General features: G+C 42.1%; 1 protein-coding gene across 3 annotated transcripts in view; it reads left to right on the forward strand.

Annotated features, from left to right (window-relative positions):
• The first annotated feature begins 758 nt into the window (after nucleotides 1-758).
• PRR16 (proline rich 16) overlaps nucleotides 759-23,319 on the forward strand; it is a 268,695-nt gene continuing 246,134 nt past the window's right edge. For all 3 annotated transcript variants that reach the window (XM_074994130.1, XM_074994128.1, XM_074994131.1), the window contains exon 1: nucleotides 759-1,111. In XM_074994130.1, the coding sequence (XP_074850231.1) occupies nucleotides 950-1,111 (162 nt within the window). In that variant the 5' untranslated portion in view covers nucleotides 759-949. The remainder of the gene's footprint in view (nucleotides 1,112-23,319) is intronic.

Genomic DNA, 23,319 nt, shown 5'->3' on the forward strand with positions numbered 1-23,319 from the left:
TGCACCCTCTTTACCCCGCAGCGGGCCCCGTTTGCTTTTCTCGCGTTCGAAAGGTTTATTGCCCCCTGGGCACAAAGCCCCACGTGCCCCCTGCCGCGTCGGTGGCGTTTGCAGGGCTCCAGCCTCCGTGCCGCGGTAGGCAGGCGAGAGAACGCCGGGCAGGGGCGGTAGTTCCCCGCCCCCCTCCCCCGTCAAGTAAGAGCGGGCTGCAGAGCCGGGGGCAGATCCCCAGCACGTGTCCCGCTGGCAGGAGACTCCGTCCTGTCCGGGGAGCGCTGCCGGGCTCGGGGGTGCATGGGAGAGGCGAGGTGCCCGGCTGGTTTCCCGGGGCTATGACCCCGCGCTCCCGCCGGGCAGCGGGAAGGAGCCGAAAGCCCCGCGGCCGCTCGCTGGCAGTCAGGCTCTGACAGTCCTACCACAGGCTGGGAAGCGCCACCTCCGGCGGAGCTCTGCTGGCCCCCACCCGCGCCCCGTTGGCGGGAGAGCGGCTGGCACGGCGCAGACCCCAGGCCCCCAGCATCGGAGCGGAACACAGGGGCAAAGTTGGGGAGAAAACCCCTCGCCTCAGCTCCGCTCCGGCCGCAGCCGTGCTCGCCCGGGGGGCGGGGAGCGCGGGAGTCCCGTCGCGCCGGGCTGGGCCGAGCGCGGGTGGCTCAGCTCGCGGCATGCCCGGTGCGTGCGCGTGTGCCGGCGGGAGGGAGAGCGGCAGGCAGGAGGCGCAGGCGCAGCGCCCGCCCGTCTGCAGCCCGGGCGCGCTCAGTGCAGATCCCGGGGAGTTGATGGCAGCGGCGCTGGTCAGCCGCCCGGCGGGGAGCGGAGCGCGGCGCAGCCCGGAGCCCACCATGCGCGGGGAGGCAGCCGGCGGCCGGAGCGCGAGGGCCGGGGCCGGGCGCCCGCTGGTCCCCCAGCTCTCCTGACCTGCGTCCCCTGCCACCCCGCGCCCCAAAGAATGTCCGCCAAGTCCAAGGGGACCCCCGCCGCCGCCGCCGCCCCGCCCGAGGGGCCGCCCGCCGCCCCCAAAGCCAAGGTGAAGGAGCAGATCAAGATCATCGTGGAGGATCTGGAATTAGTCCTGGGCGACCTGAAAGACGTGGCCAAGGAGCTCAAGGAGGTGAGCGGCGGGAGGCGGACCCCCGGCTCGGATGGGGCGCAGCGACTGGCCAACTCCTGGAGCTGCAGCCGCCGGACCGGGTTGTGGTTTTACCGGGGGGTGGGAATCAACTAGTGTCTCGCCCCCGCGCGGGCGGGGGGACTCGGGGTGCCCCAGCCGCTGGCTCCCCGCAGGGCGATGGGCCGGGATGAAGGCGGGGGCGGGATTTCGCTCTGGAGCGGGGGTTACAACCCGCCTGGGGGGCTCCAGCCCAGCCCCCGCTCACCGGCGTTCCCCGGGGAGGCGATGTGCCTGGCCAGCCCGTGGAGAAAGCCTCCCCCCGAGTGGTGGGATGCTCGCGTCCCTCCGAGCAGGGTGGCCGTAGGTGCCTGGCTGTGGCGGGGGTTCTGTTAGGAGCCGGGCGCGGGCTGCTGAACTTATTGCAGCTCCTGCATCGGGGAAGGGACCTTCGTTGCCCGGGATACCGGGCACCTCCCTGGGGTGGGGAGGAGGACAAGCCACTGGGGCCCTCCAGCTCCACTCCAACTTTGCAGCCCTAACCCTAGATTCCTCCTGCAGCTGCCTAACTCTCGCTGACGGCAGAGGGGGACAGGAACAGGGGGCTCTCTGGGTTGGAAATCCACCGGGGGCTTTCCCACTTCTTGGGGAACGGGAAAGGAGAAGCCTCTGGCGAGCCTGCTGATGTTTAAAAAGGTCACCGCAGCCAGCTCTGCGCTTTCTTCCTCGCACTTGTGTCCCAGTCAAGAGATGCACATTAAACAAAACGTCTGTTGTTTTCTAGCTGTGGGAGTGCATGGTAATGTTTGGTCAGTGACAAGTGTCAGCTCCTGTAGGCTGATCTGCAGACAGAATGTAATTGCCGTGGAGATGTAGTTAAGTATCAAAATACTGTGGCTAAAATAATGTAACTTGGCTGTCCTTTTTGCAGCTTGCCCCAAGTCTTGATTTTGGTACACAACTGGTGGACAGATGGTTGGATTGGATTATGCATTGAAATTCAAGTCCAAAATCTGTGTGCATTGCTTCGTAATCCTTTATTTGACATTTATAGTAGGCTGTGTTTTTTCTTTGCTCTCAAACATTAGTGTTCTATTTTAACAATATTTTCAACAAGTTTAGTCAACAGTCTTCTGCCTTCAGAGGCAGTCTGAAGTTCAGGGATGTGTTAACATTTAGGTTACATAAATATATACCCACTAATAACAGATGCACTCTCCATGTGAAAATGATTAAAATAATCATGGTCCCAGGTTTTTTCATTCTGTCCCGCTAGAAAATATCTGTAATTTTCCATTTTCTTAATGTGTACCCTCTGGGTTTATGTGTGTATTTTTTTTAAAAATGTTTCTTCTTATTTGAGTAGCAATTCTTTGGACACTTTAAAATGTTGCTAGAATAAATTGGCTTTTGTTGTTGCACTAGTACTTGCTCAGAACTTGCCCCATGAATGTAAATCATTCTGTGTTTCTAATCAGACTCCTCTTTCCTCTAGTAAGCAAACAAGATCTGTGTTGGTGGAGGTCAAGTGTCATCTCTTACAGTGGCATGTTTCATCTAAGCGGATATGTCTGTTCTGGCTGACTGCATCTGTGCCAATGAACTAGGTTTACCTTGTGCCTGCTGAGAGGAGGGTGGTTTGACTGGAGACTCTTTTCCCAGTTAGATATAAAACCAAAACTTTCAGTAAAAATTCCATTACTGTTGGGATATAGCTTGAAATAAATGTGTGTGTGAAAAGGAAGCACTGTAGAAGAATGTCTGTTCTGAGAAAATGTATACATCTCTTATAACTATGATCCTTAATCAGGGCTCCTAAGTTATAGTAAGGCATGTGAATAACAGTTTAAGTACCTGTTTTTTAAAGTGCCATCCACTGTACCACAATGCACCAACAGATGAGTATTACATATGACATTATCTATCATATCTTCTTACAACACTGACTTCATGAGTTAAATGCATCTGGTACTATAGCTATTTTGAGATAAATCTGTGGAATTTTGCTGTGTGACTGCTATGTTTGTAGTATAGGCTAAAACCACCCAACAATTTGCTGCATATACTGTGATGTACTTTATTTGAACAGGGAGTAACTGAAGATATTCTAAATTAAGAGCTTGGCTTTGCAGTGACTCTATAGAGAGTGTATATAGATATTGCTGTGCATTTGGAAGGACTTTGAAACATCTTGCATTAAATAAAATTCCAGGCAGTTTATTACTGTATATTGAATATAGGCTGTCAGACATGAAATGCTATTTTTATAGATGGTGAAATGTTGACTGTGAATTAGTAAACCATTTTCACTATTTCAAAGCATGATAACTACTAAATCCAAGTACGTTTCATTGTGAAGCCTGGCAGGGCTATAAACTAGAAGACAAATCTTTTCTTTTTCTATTTGCATTCTAAATCAAATACACAATGTTCTTTTGGAAACGTTTTGGCTTACCTCCATCTTCACTGCATGTGTGCCACAGTTAGACTTTTTTATATGGCTCCTTTTCTTGTGATGGTAATGTTTCTCATCATACTGTACAAAGACAAATGTTTTTATTTCCAGGGATATAGCAGACAGAGAATTTACTTCCATCCTACCCTATTTTTGCTTTTATTTGCTAGTTAAAAAGAAAAGTTGCACCATAGGTGAGGTCTCCTTTTTCGTAATTTTATAGAAAACTGCAGCTGCTGAATGGACAAATACAGCATTTGTTTCTGTTTTGAAAACATGTTTTGGGTGAGGATCTCTTAGGATATAATCTTTTGAACGATAGCTGTTAGTTGCATGCATGGTCAATGCATTGGTGAGTTGACAGATTCAGTGCCTCAGAAGTGAAATCTCTCAAAATAATGGTTATGGAGAGTGACTGGCTGTGATTATTCCTGCAGCCTATAGTAACATTTGGTTGTGCAGTATTCCACTTAAATAACCTTACTCCCATCTGTTCTTTGCCTTAGATATTTCCTTGAGTAGCTGTGTCCTATAGATCAGAGAAAAGAGGGTTCATGTAGCATTCCAAGATATCAATAAATACAATAATAGTAATGCCCAATAGTACTTCTTTCTACCTAGTTCTACATTTACAGAATAACTGTGCTGTATTTAATCAGAACTGAATACCATCTGATCTCTTTTCAAAAAGGCTGATTTTAAAGCATAAAATTAGGGCTAAAACTGTCTGTTGTGACCTGTTACCCTCTATCTGCTAGCTACCAACATGAAATCAGAGGAGCCTAACTACTACTTTTTTATCGCCTATAGAGCACATTTCAGAGAGATACTTGTTTGGATTTCAATGAAGCAAAGTTATGTGAGATTTTGCCTCTTCCTTAAAAAACTGCAGTAAGTCTTGTATTTATTAAAATTCCTTTCAAACAGATAATTTGTTGCAGTGTGGCTCAGAAGTTAAACTTCATATAATTTATCATGATTTATTGGTGTATTTAGGCTAAGGCAGTCCCAAAAGATTTAAAAGTCTGAAATAGTGACTGGCGGACTCGTTAGAATGGAGTGGTGTGAGAGACAAGTTCTGTGTTGCAGCTGATGTATGTCGAGTTCTTCCATGGTTGCAATTTACTTGCTGGAAACTCAGTCATCTGTGTGTAGATACTAGAAAAAAAAAAGGGGTGTGTGCGTGTGCGCGCGTTGAATGCTGTTTAAATGGAGTTGTCTGATTCTTGTTTAATTTTTTTGGCCCCTTTAGAATATTCACCAGCTACAAGAGTATTTAGGCCATTTTAAAATTCACCCATCCAGTGTACTGGATGTAGGAGCTTTCTCTGAAAGGTTTTTAATACTGATTCTTGTTCTTTGGATGGACTTTACCTGTGAAGCACCTGAAGGTTATGGTGGTGGCACTAGAAGGAAACACGAAACAGTAAATTTCTGTCCTCCTGTTTTTTAAAAAAAAACAAACAAAAAACTCTTTCCCTTCTCTTTGGTATTGGTGAACATGGAATGCATATGGTAGTCGATATTCTGCATTCTCTGTGCGTTCAGTAGTGGTGGAGGGGCTTGTCTTGTATCTGTAATATGGTGTCTTTTTTTTTTTATTGTCTTCCCTCTCCTGTGTTGATTGCACAAGGGAAATCTCCCACATTGAATCATTTGGTAAATACTTTTTTAGAGATGAAAAACTCACCAAGCAGAACAGATTCCCGAGAAGTAATTTGTGAAACATTTGTGTAGCTTTTAATTGGCAAATGGATGTGCTTCAACTTTTATCAAAAGAAAGCAGCCTGTGTAGCTATCGCCAATGTTCAGTACAGTCCAAAATGGAGGTGTGCATCTCGCATGAGAAACATATGCCCTAGTTGCTGTGGTTGGAGTATGATGGTTCCTAAGTTTGGAATTTGGACAACTTGTTCAGTTGACTGACTCACTAGAAATTATGATGGTAAGACTGAATCAAATATTCCTCCCCACCCACTAGAAACCTTAGAAAATCCTAATTCATGGATCAAAATTTGTTTTGTTTTCCCCATGTTCCACATTGAGTCATCCCAAAGGTTTCTGTGTTTTGGGTAACTAGAGAATGAATAAATAACCCTTTCCATCCCCTTCCACAGTGTTCAATTTCAAGGAAGTTATCCAATAGGAAACTCAGGAGTGGACTGAGAAAAGGTAATGTGCTTCAAGCAATGGCAAAGCTAATAGCTATAGAAAAACAAATGGCCCGGTTCATTACTGAGCTAGGTGTTCTTCATGTAACGTGAGGTCAGTGTGCAGTTTTTTACGGGTGACATAAGTGTGTTTATATGGAAGATCCTGTATTCGTGTATTTTAGGTTAGATGTGCCCAGACATCATACCTCACAACCCCAATAGTATCAATTTCCTACTCATGATGATTGTACACAGCTGGTACTCTAGATGTGGAAAGATACCGTACTAAAGGTCAGAACTAAAATAACAAGCAGCGTTCAGCAACAGACTATTTACAGAGACTCCCACTGTAGGAGATAGGATTAGAGAGACAATCACTTTCTTCTAATTGTACATCTGCATTGCTGATGTTCAGGCAGCAACATCCTCAGCGTGCTGTGGAAATCATACGGAGGGCATAGTTCATGCATGATCAGATGCAAATGTTATACAGGGACTTGCTGAATGGTATACAGGGACATGCTGAATCCATGTTGGTCTAGTAGTACCACAAAGAGCCACAAATAGCATTCATGGTTGATGGAATCATAGCTTTGTTACTACTTGTATATCTTATAGTATACAAAATATTCATAAATTTAAAATGGTGCAGAAGTACAAAGGCATTAAAGTGAAATTATTGCAGATGTTCAGTGATGACTACAGAGCTCATATGTGATCCTGTACCTCTGATGCTTAGTTTAGGATTTATCGGGTTACTGTTAAATGCTGATGTGGTGTTGGGTGAAAGTGCTTTGCATCTAACTGGGATCAAGTCACCATAAATTAGTAACTCCTTTCATTCTTGATTAATATACAGTTAATAGAATGGATATATGCATACAAAACTATTCATTAACATCGTGTGGTTAGATAGAAGGAAGTGTGTCAAATTTATGCTAGCTATTTTGCTAGCTACATTCATTCCACTTGTGCCACATTGTGAGCTGAAAGTACAATATTGTACAACCGTGAACGAAACAGAGCTTCTCTAAATCTGGCTTTCAAACACAATGAGTACCATAGTGAGAATAAATATTAAAATATGTGCTTGTGTGAACTTCATGCAATGTAGATGCTTCTCCCAAAACAAACAGTAGTGAAGCAAGAGCACAAACCTGTTTCTGGAAGTTTTGCTATTGACTTCAGCTGAAGGAAGATTTGGTTCTAAGACACATTACCGTGAATTCAGAAAGCTATGGCTGTTCAGTGTATTTATGTAAATGTAACCTGGGGTGGGCATTTCATTTCCCTTCTCCAGTTCCTTAAAAATAAACCACAATTCCCACAGACAGGTAACTGGAGACCCAGAGTTCAGTCTCTAAGGATTTTCAGCAAGGATTGCACAGGTCAGCCTCCTCACATTTAAGTCCCAAAAGAAACTAAATAACTTAATGTAATCAAAGAACTTTATAAAATCTGTGTTGAAGAAACAAATAATCTAACTTTTACAACATACCTTGTTTATAAATCCACAGATATGTTGTGATGGTTACAATAAACATAAACTAAGGGAAACAAAAGTAAAACTTGGACAGTTCAGTGCACACCTAACACAGTAAGCAGAAGCAGAGATCCCAAAAGCTTGGGTTTAGTTTAGTGTTTCTCAATACGTGATACCTTAGGGGTATGCAAGAGAAGTCTGCGGGGTATGCACACTGGAGCCTTATGTGGCTATTTGAGTAATAAAATGCTTGGATCTATGAGAGTATTGAGTGATGCTCTGTGCATGTGTCCCTCCCTAGTGCTTGGAGAAGCACATGGCAGTGCGGATGGTGGTGGTGAGTCACCGGCATTGGATTACAGCAAGGGTGTGTGTGTCTGGCTAGCTCTGGAGGAGGTGGGGGATTTGGTTAAAGGGGGGGGTGGGGAGGGCTGGGGTTGCCTGGCTCTGAAAGAGGGGAGGGGAAGGGGATTGGGTTAAAGTGAGGAGCTGGCAATGCCTGGCTCTGGAATATTATGCTTATCTGAAGTAAGTGATAAAATTGCTATTTGTACAATTTTAGTTTTGTATTTATAATTACAACTGAAAGGGTTTAAAATGGACCGATTCCTTGTGAAAACAAAGAATAAAACTGCAGATTGGAAGAAGGTAGTATAAAGGAAACCATATCAGAAACATTGATTTAATTGTGGCCTTAGCAGTCTGAAACCTAGGTTTGAACATTTTGCACTAAATTAATTAAAATTTGTCTTATAGTTTTATTGATCACTGTTCATTTATATTTGTGTAAAAATATATACACGTATGAATAAAAATTGGACTTATTTTATGTTCTTCCAATACTTTGTTTATCCTCTTTGCACAATCATAAGTACAGTGGCAAGTTTATTGCCTATAGGCAACTTCTTCAAACCAACCAGTTACAAATAAATTGTTTAACCAAATGTGTTGCAATAGTGGAAAAAAAAATTGCATGTCTGAAAATTGTGGGTACTGGGGGTACTTTTTTGGGAAAAAGGGGTACTTTATAAGAAAAGATTGAGGAAACACAGGTTTAGTTCACCTAAGTCTCAGTTAGTGTCTTTGATCACCAAATCTGGAGGATTTGCTGAGTCTGACCCATCTTGCCTCCAACTGCTTGTATGAATCTTCAGTTGAGATCCTGCGGATTTGCGTGCGGATCACTGCCAGATAACCAGCTAACAGAGTTAACTGAGTGACTGGTTAGTCACAAGTACACAGGTTAAAGGAAACCCTCTTACAAAAGATACTGAGACTGAGAATAACAACTAGAAATGACTTGTTCCCTGTTACTGTATTAATACTGCCCACGTTCCTTGGCAGAGGGCTAACACCATCACAGTGTGCTGTAAAGTGCTTCAGAGTGAGGGACCCCAGCCTGCTTTCTGCTCCTGATCTGATTCTCTGTCTGCTGTCCCTCATGGAGTCTGACCCAGCAACAGACACAGAGCCTGATGAAGCAGACCCTTATAACTACCACACCCAATTCCACAACTGACTGACTGTGGAGTGCTGAATCTGCCTGGCAGCGATGATGCAGATATAACTCACTCTTACTCCCCTGCAGGGGTCTTTTAATGAGCTGTCTCCTTTTAGTTACATGGGTTACATTCCCCCCTGCTTAAATCACTGTTATCCCAACGTTGCACCCGAGACACGATCCATAATATCTTGCATTTGTTGTGCTGCGCAGTTGAGTAACAAAGAGACATACGTACAGTAGACCTGTGTCAACTATGTGTCTGTAGGTTTCAGAATAGTGGAGAAGTCAGGAATGTAATCATTATATTTAACTGGATGAGTCCTAATTCTGCCAGTCCTGTGAGGTTCCACTGGTGCTTTGATAATGGTTGGAGCAACAGAAGAATTCAAACCATCATCTGTGGATACCCCATCTAGTCTCTCCTCCAGTTGAGTTTCCTCAAAATGAATGCTTTGGTTTGGAATAAACTGTCTTGCCAGAGGGTTAAACTTTGATTCCTGGGTCAAATCAAATACAAATTCATCTTCATCCTCTTTCGGAATGACCATATTAATAGTTTTCTGTCTAGTTCTACCACTTACAGGAGTCTTCAGCTGATTATTCTCTTTTGATTTATGAGCAGAAGTATATCCACATGGTCTTAGCATGTCCCTGTGAAGAATTTGGATGGGACCATCTCCAGATTCCGCCTGTACTTTTATAAACAGGAATATCTTCTATTTGCTCCAGTACCACATGTACTACAGGTTCGCACTATCTGCAAGCTTCTGCTTTCCTCTGAGACTCAGTTTGCTTACTAGAACCCTACCTCCTGATTCTATTGTTAAAATAATTATTTTGGCATCCCCTCTTAATTTGTTGGCTAATTGGCTTCTTTGGGATTTTTATCTTCAAAGTTATGTATCCTAGATAGGGAACAATTTGACCTCCATCCCCTTCTATCTGAAGTACACTGCCAAGTGACTGTAATTTTCAATAAGATAAATGCTCATAATAGAAAATTTCACATACACATCACTCAAGAACTATCTATTAGGCAGGTTGCTTCACTCCATCTAAGTAAACATAGTCATGACAAGCAGGTCCCACCAACTGCTGTATGGCCTCACTGATACACTTTTGAGTAACTTCTGTTTCTTGAACCCATTGACTAGCAGCATTGCTCTGAGAAATGTTAGTTGCTTTACTTCCTGGCTCACATTTGCTCTGATTTGAATATCTACCAGTCAGTTGTCAATGCACTAATTCGGGGTTAGGAGAATGCTCACTTTAATTTTGCAAATATCCCTTTTGCCCACAGTTAAAGGGTAAAGGATTCCTTCTGTTAAACTTTGGTATAAGTAACTTCTTAGGTTCTTTGGTCTTTGAGGAGTGAGCTGCATTTCTGAAACTTGCACTTCAGAACTTGGAAGGGTCAGCTGCAATCCACCAACTGTGCTCAGCTTGGAGATATTTCTCCTTCCAGTTGGTTGCAGAGACATCTCCACTGGTGCTGGAAGTCATTTCAGATGCTTTTATCAACTACATGCTACGCCTACTCAACAGCCTTCATTTTTCCTCTAGTTCTTGTTGAAGTTTCCTCTTTTATCAGAGTATTCCCTTTCAATAAATCTTACCTGAAAAAGGAGTGTGGCATAAGAGGTGTCCTATTTCCTACCACTACAACTAATTCAAATACAAAACTTTGGTAAGTTGATTCCATGGCCTTCCTTTATATTAAAAAAACAAACAAACAAACTAGTTTTAATTTTGTCTAGGTTCAACTTCCAGTGGCTGTGGATCTTGTCATGCCTTTCATCTGCTAGACCAACAACCTCTCTATTGTAAAATGTCAGTTTTCCAGGGATGTACTTAGTCTGTGAGCACGTCACCCCTTAACCTTCTTTTTTATGAGCTGAAGAAATTGAGCTTCTGGAGTCATTCAGCATAAGGCATGTTTTCTAATACTGTAATTAGTCTTTAATTTACTAATATCACTCTTGAAATGGGCACATCCAAACTGAATGTACTATTCCAATACATGTGCATTGGTGCCAAATACCAAGATAATATAACTTCCCTCCTCCTATTCAGGATTCCCCTGTTTATACATTCAAATTTCACATTAACCCATTTGGCCAGAGTATTGTGCTGGGAACTTAAGGTCATGGTAAATAATCACCTGAACATGAAGTCCTTTTCAAAGTTGCTGTTTTCCCAGTTAGTCGCCCATTGTGTAAGTATGGCCTATGTTCTTTAGTTCTAGAAGTGTATATTTACATTTAGCCATATTAAAATGCATATGTTTTGCCCGCATCCAGTTTACCACCCAATCCAGATGACTTGTTCTTTGTCATTATACACACACAGTAATTTGACATACACACACAGTTTCACTTGGTACAGTACATGGGGGACTGGCAGACTTGCTGGGCCCCTGGGCACAGTGAGGGGGGCTGTCTCTGTGCTCCTGGAAGGGACAGGACGGGGGCAGCTAGCCCTCGACCTCACTGTCTGGATTTTGCTGCAACCCTTCTCCCCCTCCCTCCACCAGCCCTCAGAACTGCCTGGAGCATGTAGTGTTCTGGTGTTGATTTAGAGATCTTGTGTACTGACACCCTTTTGAATAGCTGGGCCTCTGGGCAACTGTCCTCATTATCACCCCACCATTGGTGAGCCTTACTGCTTAATATTTTGATTAAGGAACAGGAGCAATACAAAACTGGTGTGTGTGTGTGTGCGCGTGCGTGCGCGCGCACTGAAGACTGTCCTTCAAATTCTCTCAGAAGTTTTTGCCTGTCTCCTTTGTATTGGGCACAACTTTCTTAATGGAAGAAGGTTTCATAAGCCTATGCAAAATGATTGAACACCAATTTTTGGTGCTAAAGGACTACTTGTTGTTTGTAAAGCTACAGACTACCATCTCTTAGACTATCACCATTTTTTTTTTTAAAAATTGTTAAACAGAATGATAGAATTCCCTATGTAAAACCTAACGGTGCTATCCTTTGTCATTTAGTTGTCATGAAAATTAAAAGGGTACTGTCAAGTCATTATATTAAAATTGCTAAAATTTTCTAAAGGTTTTATAAAGTAAGGGGTTTCAAAAAATGTAACTTGAATGGAAAGATGTTTCTTAAATGAAAAGCAAAATGAAACTCAGAAATCCACCAAGGCTTTCTTTGCACTATTGTAAACCAAACAGTGACATTGAAGCAATTCAATAGTAGCAGAAGGTGAAACTGACTTAAATGAAAGGGGAAACTGACCAGACTCCTTTCCCAAGAGAAGTGCAGAAGGTTAATAAGAAACAGAAATGGTGTACAGTAAACATTTATTTTTTCAGTTGTGGAGAGTGTCCAGTCGAGGCACTATACCTGCTTGTCACTATGGTAGGTGAATTGTCTATATTTTACAAGTAGAGTAACATACATCTTGTTGAAGCTTCTTGTTCAACATTTGCATACAGATTATTAAAAATGATGCTCCTCCATGGCTGTGTGGGAAAGCTGGGTTGAAGATCTGTATTTTTCATATTGTACTGCCTCATGGTCATTGTTTAATTCTTGTAGAACAACATTCCAGAAACTGTGGACTAACCTCAAATATGTTTGTCTCTCCTGCTGTCATCAGTCTCACTTTTGAGAGGTGCAGTGGAAAATAACTAATATGGCTGGACTTAATCATCCAGGGAGAGAGGCTCCCTGAGATAGCACAGGCACAAGTTGTTGAAGGTGTAGATTAAGCTCAAGGCATTAAAAAAATCCCTAGTATTTGCTAGGTTGCTAGTGTACAGAGTACTAGAGTGAGGTTCTTGTGACATCTTGTTTTGGTCAGTCAATGGCATGCTATATCATACACCACTGGAGTGTTTTCAGTGTCTGTAGTGTCACTGCTGACTTGAATGAATTGTCATTACTGAGGCTGAAGGGCACAGTTGCATGAAGGATCATGACCAAATCCTCATCTGACAGGATGGGATAGAATTTCCTGGCCAAGCATAGTTTGAAGGTATATTTTACAGATGCTGCTTGGGTAGCCATAGCCATGTGTAGCTGTTTAAATTATCCTATAAATGTGTGTTTCTTTATAAATATAACATTCATCTTGTAGTACCCTATAGTCTAATTTTCTCATTACATTGGTATTTACAGGAACAATTTGGTGTTTCCAAATGTTGTACATTGAGGTGAACTGTCTGTTCCTACAATGGAAAGGATGATTAGCATCAACTTATTTATTTTAGAAGTGTGCTGATCTCTTGGAAATAATTCAGATTTACAAACATTAGAGGAAGTTGTGGTTTGTTGGGCAAAGCCTGATTTGTGATCATCCCCTTAGTTCAGGGGGAAAAATAGAAGTGGTATAGGGAGGGAGAAGTCTTTTCATACCAATCCTGAAGAAAAGTGCAGGTTACCTGCATATCCGAGTCATTGATACATGAGTTTGTGGGGACTGTGGTAGAAAAGCTAGAGCCTACACCCTCTTCGTCTCTTAATGGACTGTCATTGGGAGAGCTATTGAAGAGCTTGCTTTGAGCATGGAGGGGACTGAAAATCTCTGCACAGTCTCTTCCCACAGTGCCTGAAACAGTAGCAGTTCTGCTGCATTTTGGGCCCTTTACAGTGGGGGCTTGAGGCCATTAGTGTTTCAGGTATAATCATTGCCTTTTTTATAAAAAGTGGAGTCGATAGTCAGCTGGCTCCCCACCCCCAGCCAGTCCCATGGCTGGGGCTGCAGAGATGCTAGTACTCAGTACTGGCAAGTACCAGCACCAAAAAAAAGCACTGGGTTTAATATTAAAGTAAAGTAAAACAGAGGTTTTATTCATTCATTCTTCTCCAGATAGGAGCATTGTCAGTCCTCTCTCTTCTCCATAGATCGTTTATATGTGTTTAAAGGTTAATCCATTCGTCCATTGCAGCTTGCAACATGTGCAACAGTGCATAATAGAGTTTGACAGTGCCGAAGGTTCAATTGTTTCCAGAACTCATTTCACATTAAGTTTGGTCAGTAATTGGAAGAATGCTTCTAATTTGAAAACATTGTTTTTACTTAAGCCTCTCTTGGGAACGTCCACGTTTGGTCAATCTTGTATCATATTTGTTTTTTTCTTTCTCCTCCCCTATGTGAATATACTCTAAGTAATTATGCCTTTTTCCCTTATGCATATTGAAAGTTGAGGGCCAGAATAAGTTACCCTTAATTCATGCGGAGTTGAAATTTATATGACAAGTTTTCATCTGAAGATGGTGGAGTAAGGTGTACTACTCATGGAGTATAAAGGAGTCTGTAGTACTTTAAAGACTAACACAATTATGCGTTAGTCTTTAAAATGCTACAGGATTGCTTTTTTGCTTTGTGAGGTTACAGACTAACACAGACTTGCACTCTCTGTGGCTATGTCTACACTAGAAGCATCTCTCTACAGAAATTTCTGTCAGAAAAGATGTTCCAACAAAACTTGTGTTGACAGAACGCATCCACATGTAAAAGTGGATTGATCTTTTTATATGCTCTGTCGACAAAGGGGCCCCCGAAGCATCTAAGTAGCTTTTTTTGTCAACAGTTTCTGTCAACAAAACACATTGTGAGGTTTGGTAACAAAACCCCAGCTTTATCTACAAAATTCTCTAGTGAACACATAGCCAGTGAGTGAAAAGGGTATCTGAATCTGTCCCTTTATTTATTATTAGGAATCAGCTTTACCAAGTTTGTGTGTCGTGAGCTAAATTATAGAAGGTTTCACCAAAAGTCTAAAAGATGTTATTTATATATTTTTTTTGTTCAGTGGATTATAAAATTGTCATTGCAGATGCCATTGTACTAGAGAGAGAGATCATGTCATGTTCCTCCAAAGGGAATTAAAGTAAAAATTAAATATAAAAATCTTAACAAATGAACAAGATGGGCCAGATTTCCATTTCTGTTATGCTATTTCTATGCAACTCCACTGTCTTCATTTATGTAAAGGGATGGCAAATCAGGCCTCAAATCTTTTTTCTAGCTCAAATATTAAGTGAAATGCAATTGATTGACTGACTGCTTTTTGCACACTATAATTTTGAAGTGCTTGCTTCCATTGTATCCTTTCTTTCATATCTTTTGTTGAAACTTAAGACTAGAACTAAATGACTTTTTAAAATTAGTTTCCATGACTGTTTAGAAATAGTGTGTGCTTATTTAATGCTCTCTAATGAGGAAGTAATAAGCTAACAAACATAAATTGAAGATACTCATTATTGAAAATGAAATTGCTCAGTGCTTCTGTTATTAAATTGAATCCATTACATATTCAGTAATAATGGTGTATTGTGAATTTTAGCATCCCCAATAAACATTTGTCTTGCCCCATAACATGCTTCAAAATGTTGGCATTAAAATCATAGTAATAAACAGCTCCTATTTTCAAACCCAGTGGTATATAATGGGGTTTAAAGTGAGTTATTGTATCCCTAATATTAGTACAGGTTGAACCTCTCTAACCTGGAGCTCTCGTCTAGCAACAGCCATAAACCATCATGATTTTAGTTAGTTGGATGACCACTTATCATGGTTTTGGCCACATTTCCTGTGTCCCATTAAGTTTGTTTCCAGCCATGAGTTCTACCTGTAAAATGTCTTCTAAGAGGCCAGTAAGTAGTGGAAGTGTTTGGTAATACTGTGAGATGTATTGACCTCCTACGGTCCAGCAAATTCTCTTGTCCAGCACCAGTCAGGTCCCGAGGGTGCCTGATTACAGAGGTTCAACCTATACATTACACAGACTTCTCTTTAGCACTGTTATGTGCTTTTCCCCCTTCAAATTAAATTATGACAAAAAAAAAAACCCAGTGAGATGCAATTACTTAAATGAACTTTATGAACTTTCTAGATTAGTTTTGTCCCTCTCACTACAGTTCTGTAGAATTCCTCTAAAGAGTCAAGGCTTTTAGGAAAATAAAAGTCTTAATTTTTGAGTTACTCAGGTTTTTTTCATGTCTTTTAAGACTCCTAATTCTGAAAGCAGATTTTCCTTTCTCTCTGCATTCTTCTCTCTATTTCCCCTTCTTCCCCAAGCTCACACCAGTATTTCTGTTTAATCTGGACACTGTACTAATGGTTTTTCATGGCTTTTTTTGTCAGATCACCATTTGATACATCCAGCTATTAAACCCGATGTGAGAAACTTTTTTAAGTCATGCCCCTCTTTTTGGCTCTGCAGTTAGCTGTGCCCCCCCGCACCCGTGGGACAACCACAGGAAGGGATACGGGAGCGGAGGGGTGGCATCTGAAATGGGATCGGACACTCAGGAAGAGGGTGCTGGGAGCCTCCAGGGAGTGTCCTGAAGGGGTGCAGGGGGAAAGGACCCCAGGAGGGACCCCAAGAGGGGTCTCATGAAGCCAGGAAGTCACCGGCTGCCCTTGCCACCTGCTTGTCTCGGGGCCTCTATGACCCCTCGCCCTCCACCTGGTGCGGGCAGGCTGCTCAATTGAACGGGTGGGGATGCTCACTAACCTGGGGGGCTCAGGCACTGGGTGAGCAACATCTCCTCCTGGGGGTGAGCAGAGAAGTGCTGCAGGGCCATGGGGGATGCCTGACCACCTGGACACCCCCTCACAGCCAGCCCTGCCCCTGCTGCTGGGAACCAGCTGCCTCAGCCTGGCAGTGGTGTGCCCACCTGCTCTCCGTTATTGGCACAGCAACGGCGAGGGGGGCACATTCCCTTGGTGACACTGTGGCAGCTGTAGGGGGGAGCTGATTGCACTGTTCCCCCCTTACGAAATGTCATACCCCCCCATTTTATGCACTCCTGTATTAAAGCATTAGTCTCTGTGCTCTTAAAATCTGAATTAAAAAATTGAATGCACAGATGGTATTTGTGGCGAGGTATTTCAGAAGCCTCTCTATGAAGTTATGAAGTTAACCTTAAAAATGTCACATCTCCTTCAATTTCTCATATAATAGTAACAGACTGGCAAGGAGGCATAGACTGGAGCTCTCTGTGTGTGTGCGATCATTGCAAAGTGAAAACTTTCTCTCCTAGAGCTCACCAAGGCTTAAGCTGATATTATTTTCTGGGCTTTCTATTCGGTATCCAAGATATTATTTAAAATTGATTTCATTCCTCATCCAATGATTATGCTGCTACTGCCTTTAATAAATAATGGTTTCTAGTTTCCAACTAAAATGCTTTTCTTCTCTGTGGTCATAGTATGTGATGATCAGTCTGCAAGAAATGTATGTCAGAGATGTGGTAGATGAAGTTTCGTGGTATTGCTGTATGTGTGATCTGAGACAGAATGCTAGGCATACGAGGCTGAGTTTCTCACAACCAAAATTAAATGTCTTTTGCTCTCTGACAAGATTTGTATTCATGGATACTGTAAGATATGTCATGCAGGTTCAACTCTCTCATCTGGCAACATCTCAGATGACCACTTATCATGGGCTTGGCCAAGTTTCCTGTGGTTCCATAAAGTTTGTTTACAGCCACCAGTTCTGGCTCTCATTGTTCTGTGTTGTTGTTTAGCTGTAATTTAACCCTAAGTGTCTTCTAAGAGCCCAGTAAGCAGTGACAGTGTTGGTAAAGTACTAGACAATATTGACCTCCCGTGGTCCAGCAAATTCTCTTGTGCCAGATGAGAGTGTCGACCTACAATTTAGGTTATGTAATTACACCTGTATCTCCCTCCATGGTGTCTGGAAGGCATCCAATTAAGGGTTTCTAGCTGCCACCTGTCTGTCAGTTCCTCCTGGTTGGAGGTTCGAAGGCTGCCTATGATCCCTATGTTACACTTGGTATTTCCAGAAAGCTGGACTGCCTCAACAGGGCCATGTTTGTACTTTGCTTTCTCACCAAAAGATTTGACCAGCATATTGTCTTCAGTTAAAAGTTATCACACAGCTGCTTTTAAGAAATCAGCTGTATTCTTATTGTAGCTTTGCAGGGAAAACATATTGAAACAATAAAACAGCCTAAACACATGCTAAATAGCTTACAAGATGTCACTCCCATCTCTGATAAGGTTTCAGTTCTTCAGATCCCACAGCTGGTGTCATAAATTAATGCCAGTAAAGAGTTAAACCCAGAGAGGTGGGCGGTCTCTGTGGGGGGCAGCCAGGTAAGCCAATGGGAGAAAGACTTCTCAGACTGCAGTTGTTTTCAGTTCAGAAGAATTCTATCTGATTGATCTTAAGCAACTTGAATGAATCCAGTAAATATCCTGGCTGTCTCGTAATCAGAACATTGATATGTAAGTAGAAAGGAAATGTTAGGTAGATGCGATCAGGTTACTTTTATTGTGGATTTGGTGTAGGACTTCTCTTGCTGGTTGATGATTTTTTTTTCCCCAGTACTCTATAACTTCTAAGCTGAATCTCAGGAAAGTAATTTTCTGTGCTTTTACTGGAATGTTCAAGTTGTTTTATCATACCCAACAACCAAGTATGCTTATTTACTTTCTTCGTATGTTTCTATCTTTTGTTTTGTGAATAAATTACTTTTTTAAGGCAATGATTTGATTCCTGTGTCCTAGGGGAGTGTCTGTGTACATGCCTTGACCAAAGGGTCACCTATCAGGTTACAGCTCTTTGTTCCCAACTTATCTCCTAAGGGAAGTGTAGGGCTTACCCCACAGGAAGATGTCCAAATGTGTCTTGCTCGGTTTGAATGGGGGCTTTCCCACTTGGTGGTGGTGAACTATCCCCCAAGGTCAGGGAATCTGTGATGTTGGGGAGTTTTTTATTAACTGAGGCCTTTTGAGGCAAGGTTGTGTGTTGGTTTTTTTTTTTAAAAAGATTTTTTGTGGGCCCCCATTTTCTGCACTCAGAGTGTCAGGGTGGGGAGGCAGCCCTGTCAGCTGGGTTTCCCCAAGGTCGTAAGTTCATTTCTATTTTAGAAAGAATCAGAGACAAAGCTGGGTGGATCAAGTGTTTCTCAATTTGATTTGGGTCTATGATATGGGCTGTTCTCAAACAGATAAAAAGCAGAGAATAAACCTTTCTTTGTGCAGGCACCTTTGGGCTCTGAAGAGATGGTATGGGCATGTGATAAAATTTATGCATCCACAGCTACCTTGATTTCAACTGTGGAAGCTTGAACTGACAGCATAGGTTAGATTTGCTTCAGTGGATGTAAAATTTAGGAGGGATGAGTGATGGTGCCCCTCACTCACCCCTTCCACAGAAGTTAGGAGTTGGGGTATGGTCCCTTTACTGAGAATCTGGCACCCGCCTTTCTTTACAAGACAACTTTGATTTGTACTACACCTATAAGGCCTTTTGGTTGCCTTATGCAGTGTTTCTGAATAGGGATGTGGCCTTGCTATCAGGCCGGTGCATCGCTGCAAATCAGATTCCATGTAGTAGTGACCTATGGGTGAGTTACACAACAAGAAGTGATCAGATAAGGCACTGTGACTCATAGAATCAGTCTTCAAATGGCAAAAGATTCTTAGGTACTGATTTAATTAATTTGGAATACTGTGTGAAGTGTTGATTGCTGCCATGTGTGGGATTTTATTGTACTGAGAGGAAGGTTCTTACCAGACATTAAAACCAAACCAGTACAACTTATGTGTTCAGTTCTGTTGAAAATAGAGTTAATGATGACCAGAAAGAAGGCAGACTGGAAAGATTTGTTTGTGTTATTGTGTTGAATAGTACTTTTGTTTGAGACATATTTAAATGAGTTTTTTTACGTTAAAAATGAGTGCAGAAAACTAGATTAAAAGAATGTCGTCATGAAATTCATGCAAAAAATAACTATATTGTAGTGAGGGTGATCCAGGAACAGAGTGTAAGAGACACACAGACTTTGAGACTGAGTTGACGAATATGATGAATTGAAATTGAGCAGAAATGGTGGGGTGGACGACCTTTGCATATTTCTAAATTGCATGGGCAGGTCTTTAGCTGGTGTAAAGTGTCACTATGCTATTACATCTTTGTTAGTTTACAATGGGGAAGGAGCCAGCCCTATATTCTTAAACAATACTGACCATTTTGGTGACTTCATTCACATGGAATTAGTTGCTAGTAGAAAATCCATGGTCTGCCTTGAGCTTCACACCAAAAACAGGCCTTCAGTGCCCAGGTCTGACTATCAGTCACTGCAAATAGTATAATACACTTGTCCTTTCTGTACGTTAACCTCTTACAGACAATTCACAGTGTAAAGGAGTTCTGGTATTCCATCTTTGTTATACCACCCTTTATAGCACTCACATTATTGGAGACCTAAGAATGGTGATCTGACAGTGATGGAAAGTATACATGAGTGAGATCTGAACAGCATTTGTATATAGGGTACCACGGGTGGCCCAGTGGTGTTACAGCTGTCCTGATCCCCATCTCTGACCCCCTTGCTGTCCCCATGTGGTCAAATTGTGGAGGTCTCTGTGGCCTATCTAAACATCCTCACCTTGTTGATAACCTTTGCAGGTGTTACTATTTATTGATTTTTATTTATATGACGTTTCATATCTTGTAGCTCTTTCTCCTTTTTTTTTATGTCTAATGAACAAGTGAAGTATCTTTGAATACAGAAGTATGAATATAGTAGGTAGCATTTGTGGACAATGAAAAAAATCTGTCTGTAACCTACAGAATGAAGGCTGTGAATTATGATGATGATGATGTATTTCTGTAATAACTTGGCTAGCACTTTGAATAACAGTTGCACTACTGCACATTTTGTAAGGTTATACTAAGGGAGTTTTGTATCCCTTAGCTACTTCTAGCAACGCATCTGATGTCCAAGGATATTTCCTCCCTGATTTGATAGTCTCTCTCAGAGCTTCATCTAGGCAAAGAATACCAATTATCTGAGCTTTAACATCTAACGAACATCAGTCAATGGAGGACATAAAACAAAATGTTGGAAGCCAAAACTGATTAGAAAACCCCACACTATAATTTCTATGCAAGCTTTTTAAATGACATCTTCAGCAAAAAATGAAGAAAGCCTTGATTGATCTTTTATATTTTAAAGATCAAATACAGTTAATAAAATATTTACTTAAAGATTTTTCTTGGGTCCTTCACTCAAATAAAGTTTGCTTTTCTTCATTTAAATCATTGTTCTGGAATAGGATGGGAGATGTGGGGTTCAATATGCAGGCTGTCCTGGGGAGAGAGGACTATCACATCCCACTCTCACCGTGGTAGCTAGGGGTCACATGAGAAGTGCCTGTCCATGGGGAGTGAGCATGTCCCCCAACTGGGAGACAGCAACAGAAACAGAAAAATGTTATGAAATATATAGTGCATATATAGCTGTTCCTTTTTTCCAACCTTGCCCCCGGGTGGCCCAGTGGTGTTACAGCTGTCCTGATCCCCATCTCTGACCCACTTGCTGTCCCCATGTGGTCAAATTGTGGAGGTCTCTGTGGCCTATCTAAACGTCCTCACCTTGTTGATAACCTTTGCAGGTGTTACTATGATTGATTTTATTTTCTCTTTTGAAAACTTAGGAAATAAGAGACACATGTACATTAAAAGAATGTTCTTGTGATTGCAAAGTGGCTTAATTAAAAGTTAAGAAATGGCAGAATGACGTGTACAATAGATTCAAATCAGACATCAAGTATAGTAATATGAAATATAAAACCAGCAGGAGAGGACTGCAGTCTCCCTGCACCCACAGTAACAGACTGGCATAATTGAGCAAAAAAAAAAAAACAAACAAACTTCAAGAGCCGACTACAGGGTGAAACCGATGAGCTGGAATTTCATATGCAAACTTGAGGCCACCAGGATGGGTCTGAACAGCGGTGCTGAGAGTGGTGGCAGGCCCCAGGCAAGGTATGGGAGGTCCTGTCTCAGCATCCTCAGTAAATATAGCACCTTGGGTGGAAGCGACAGTACCAGGCATAGATCCTCAGAGCCCTGTGCAGTACCCAGCGTGGTGCTTGGCAATAATTCAAATGAGGCTGAGACTCTGGCCACCACCACAGTAGCAAGAATCACTTGGGATCGCTGGGCATCTGGGTCCATTGCCCCCTTTTCCCTCCTTGTCATTCTGGTAGGCTTGGCTCTGAATAGGGACTGGAAATGATTAGCTCATTATAGAAAATAATTTAGGTGTTCTCACCTTCTTATCAACTGTTGGAAGTGGGCCACATCCACCCTGATTGAATTAGCCTCATTACCACCAATCTTCTACTCAGAAATGTTATTCTCCCATCCTTGTATGTATAAATCCCTATCATACTGAAGCTTCCACTTTATGTATGTAATGAGGTGAGCTGCAGACCACAAAAGCTTCTGCCCTCATACATTTGTTAGCCTTTAGGTTGCCATGGGACTCCTCATCGTTTGTTTTACTGTAACAGACTAACACAGCTGCCTCTCTGAACCTAAGATTTATATGACCACATAAAATGCTTTTCTCCAGGACTTCTGACTTATTCAGTGTATAGAATGGACCTGGGGATGAAGGCTATGTATAGTGAAGCAGACCGTCAGTAGGGGCCTTGTTTCTTTTGTTGCCGGAGTTGGAAGGTCTACAGTGACTGTAAAAGAGAGTTGTAGGGAGAGAGAAGATGATCTTGTGGTTAAGGCAATGAAATGCTACCCTGGCGAACTGGATTCTTCGCCACCTCCCCCGCCTGCCTCTGCCCACCACAGGGTTTATATGTAATTCTGGACAAGTCATTAATCAGAATTCTTACAGATATTTATTATTTGTGTGTTCCTGATGTTCTCAGTCCAACAAATGAGACCCTGGGTTCTGATTCACAGAAGTGCAGAAAGTATTCACAACTGCAGCTGAATTCAAGGGGAGCTGTGGTTTGAATATATTAAGTCCATAGAATGACTTTTCTTGAAAAATCAGGTTCTGTGTATCTTTTGTTGGACAGCCAATGTTAGTGGGTATTTTTGGCCTTAGATTCTCCCCTCCTTACAACTGAGGATAATACCCTCTCACCTTGTATGAGTGTTGTGAAAATTAAGTTAGGAATAGATGTGAAACACTCTAATAATAGGGTGAAAAGTGCTATTGGAAAACACACGAGGAAATGAATAATTTTTACTTTAAAGCAGCATTTAAATAGCAAGCAAGTAAAGAAGGGCTGCAGGCACACATTAAACAATGAGGGTAAAACAAAATATTAAATTGCTGCTCATAAAGTGAGCATCATTTGACCCTGTTCACTGAATGAGGCAACAGTTCTATGGCAACAATAGTATGGGATCATCTACCTTGAGACCCTCGCATAATGCATGTCAAAAAATGGAATAGATTAAGGTTGCAAGAGCTACCTTAGTTCTGGCATTTCCGAACTTTTGAGTGATTAGCTTTTCAACCTTAGCAGCATTATCTCAATCTCATTTTGATTAGTGTAATATTGGCTAAACTAGAATAAAGGAGAATCTGTTTTTATGAGACACGCAGAAAATGGATGAAATAAGGCAGATATAATTTAGCACACAGTAATGACCTGGTTTCTTTGTTTCTTCATAGAAAATGAAACATATGAACTGAAAATAAATAACAATTGATCCACTAGTCCCCATACCACAACAATTATTTTGAGGTAAAATACAAATAAATATAATTCCTAGATGGAAAGATAATACAGGCTGAACGTCTCTAATCTGGAACTCTCTTGTCTGGCAAACTCTGCAATCTGGGACTATTTTAGTTAGAT

This window comes from Carettochelys insculpta, chromosome 5, assembly GCF_033958435.1.
Source record: "Carettochelys insculpta isolate YL-2023 chromosome 5, ASM3395843v1, whole genome shotgun sequence".
Taxonomy (NCBI): Eukaryota; Metazoa; Chordata; order Testudines; family Carettochelyidae; genus Carettochelys; species Carettochelys insculpta.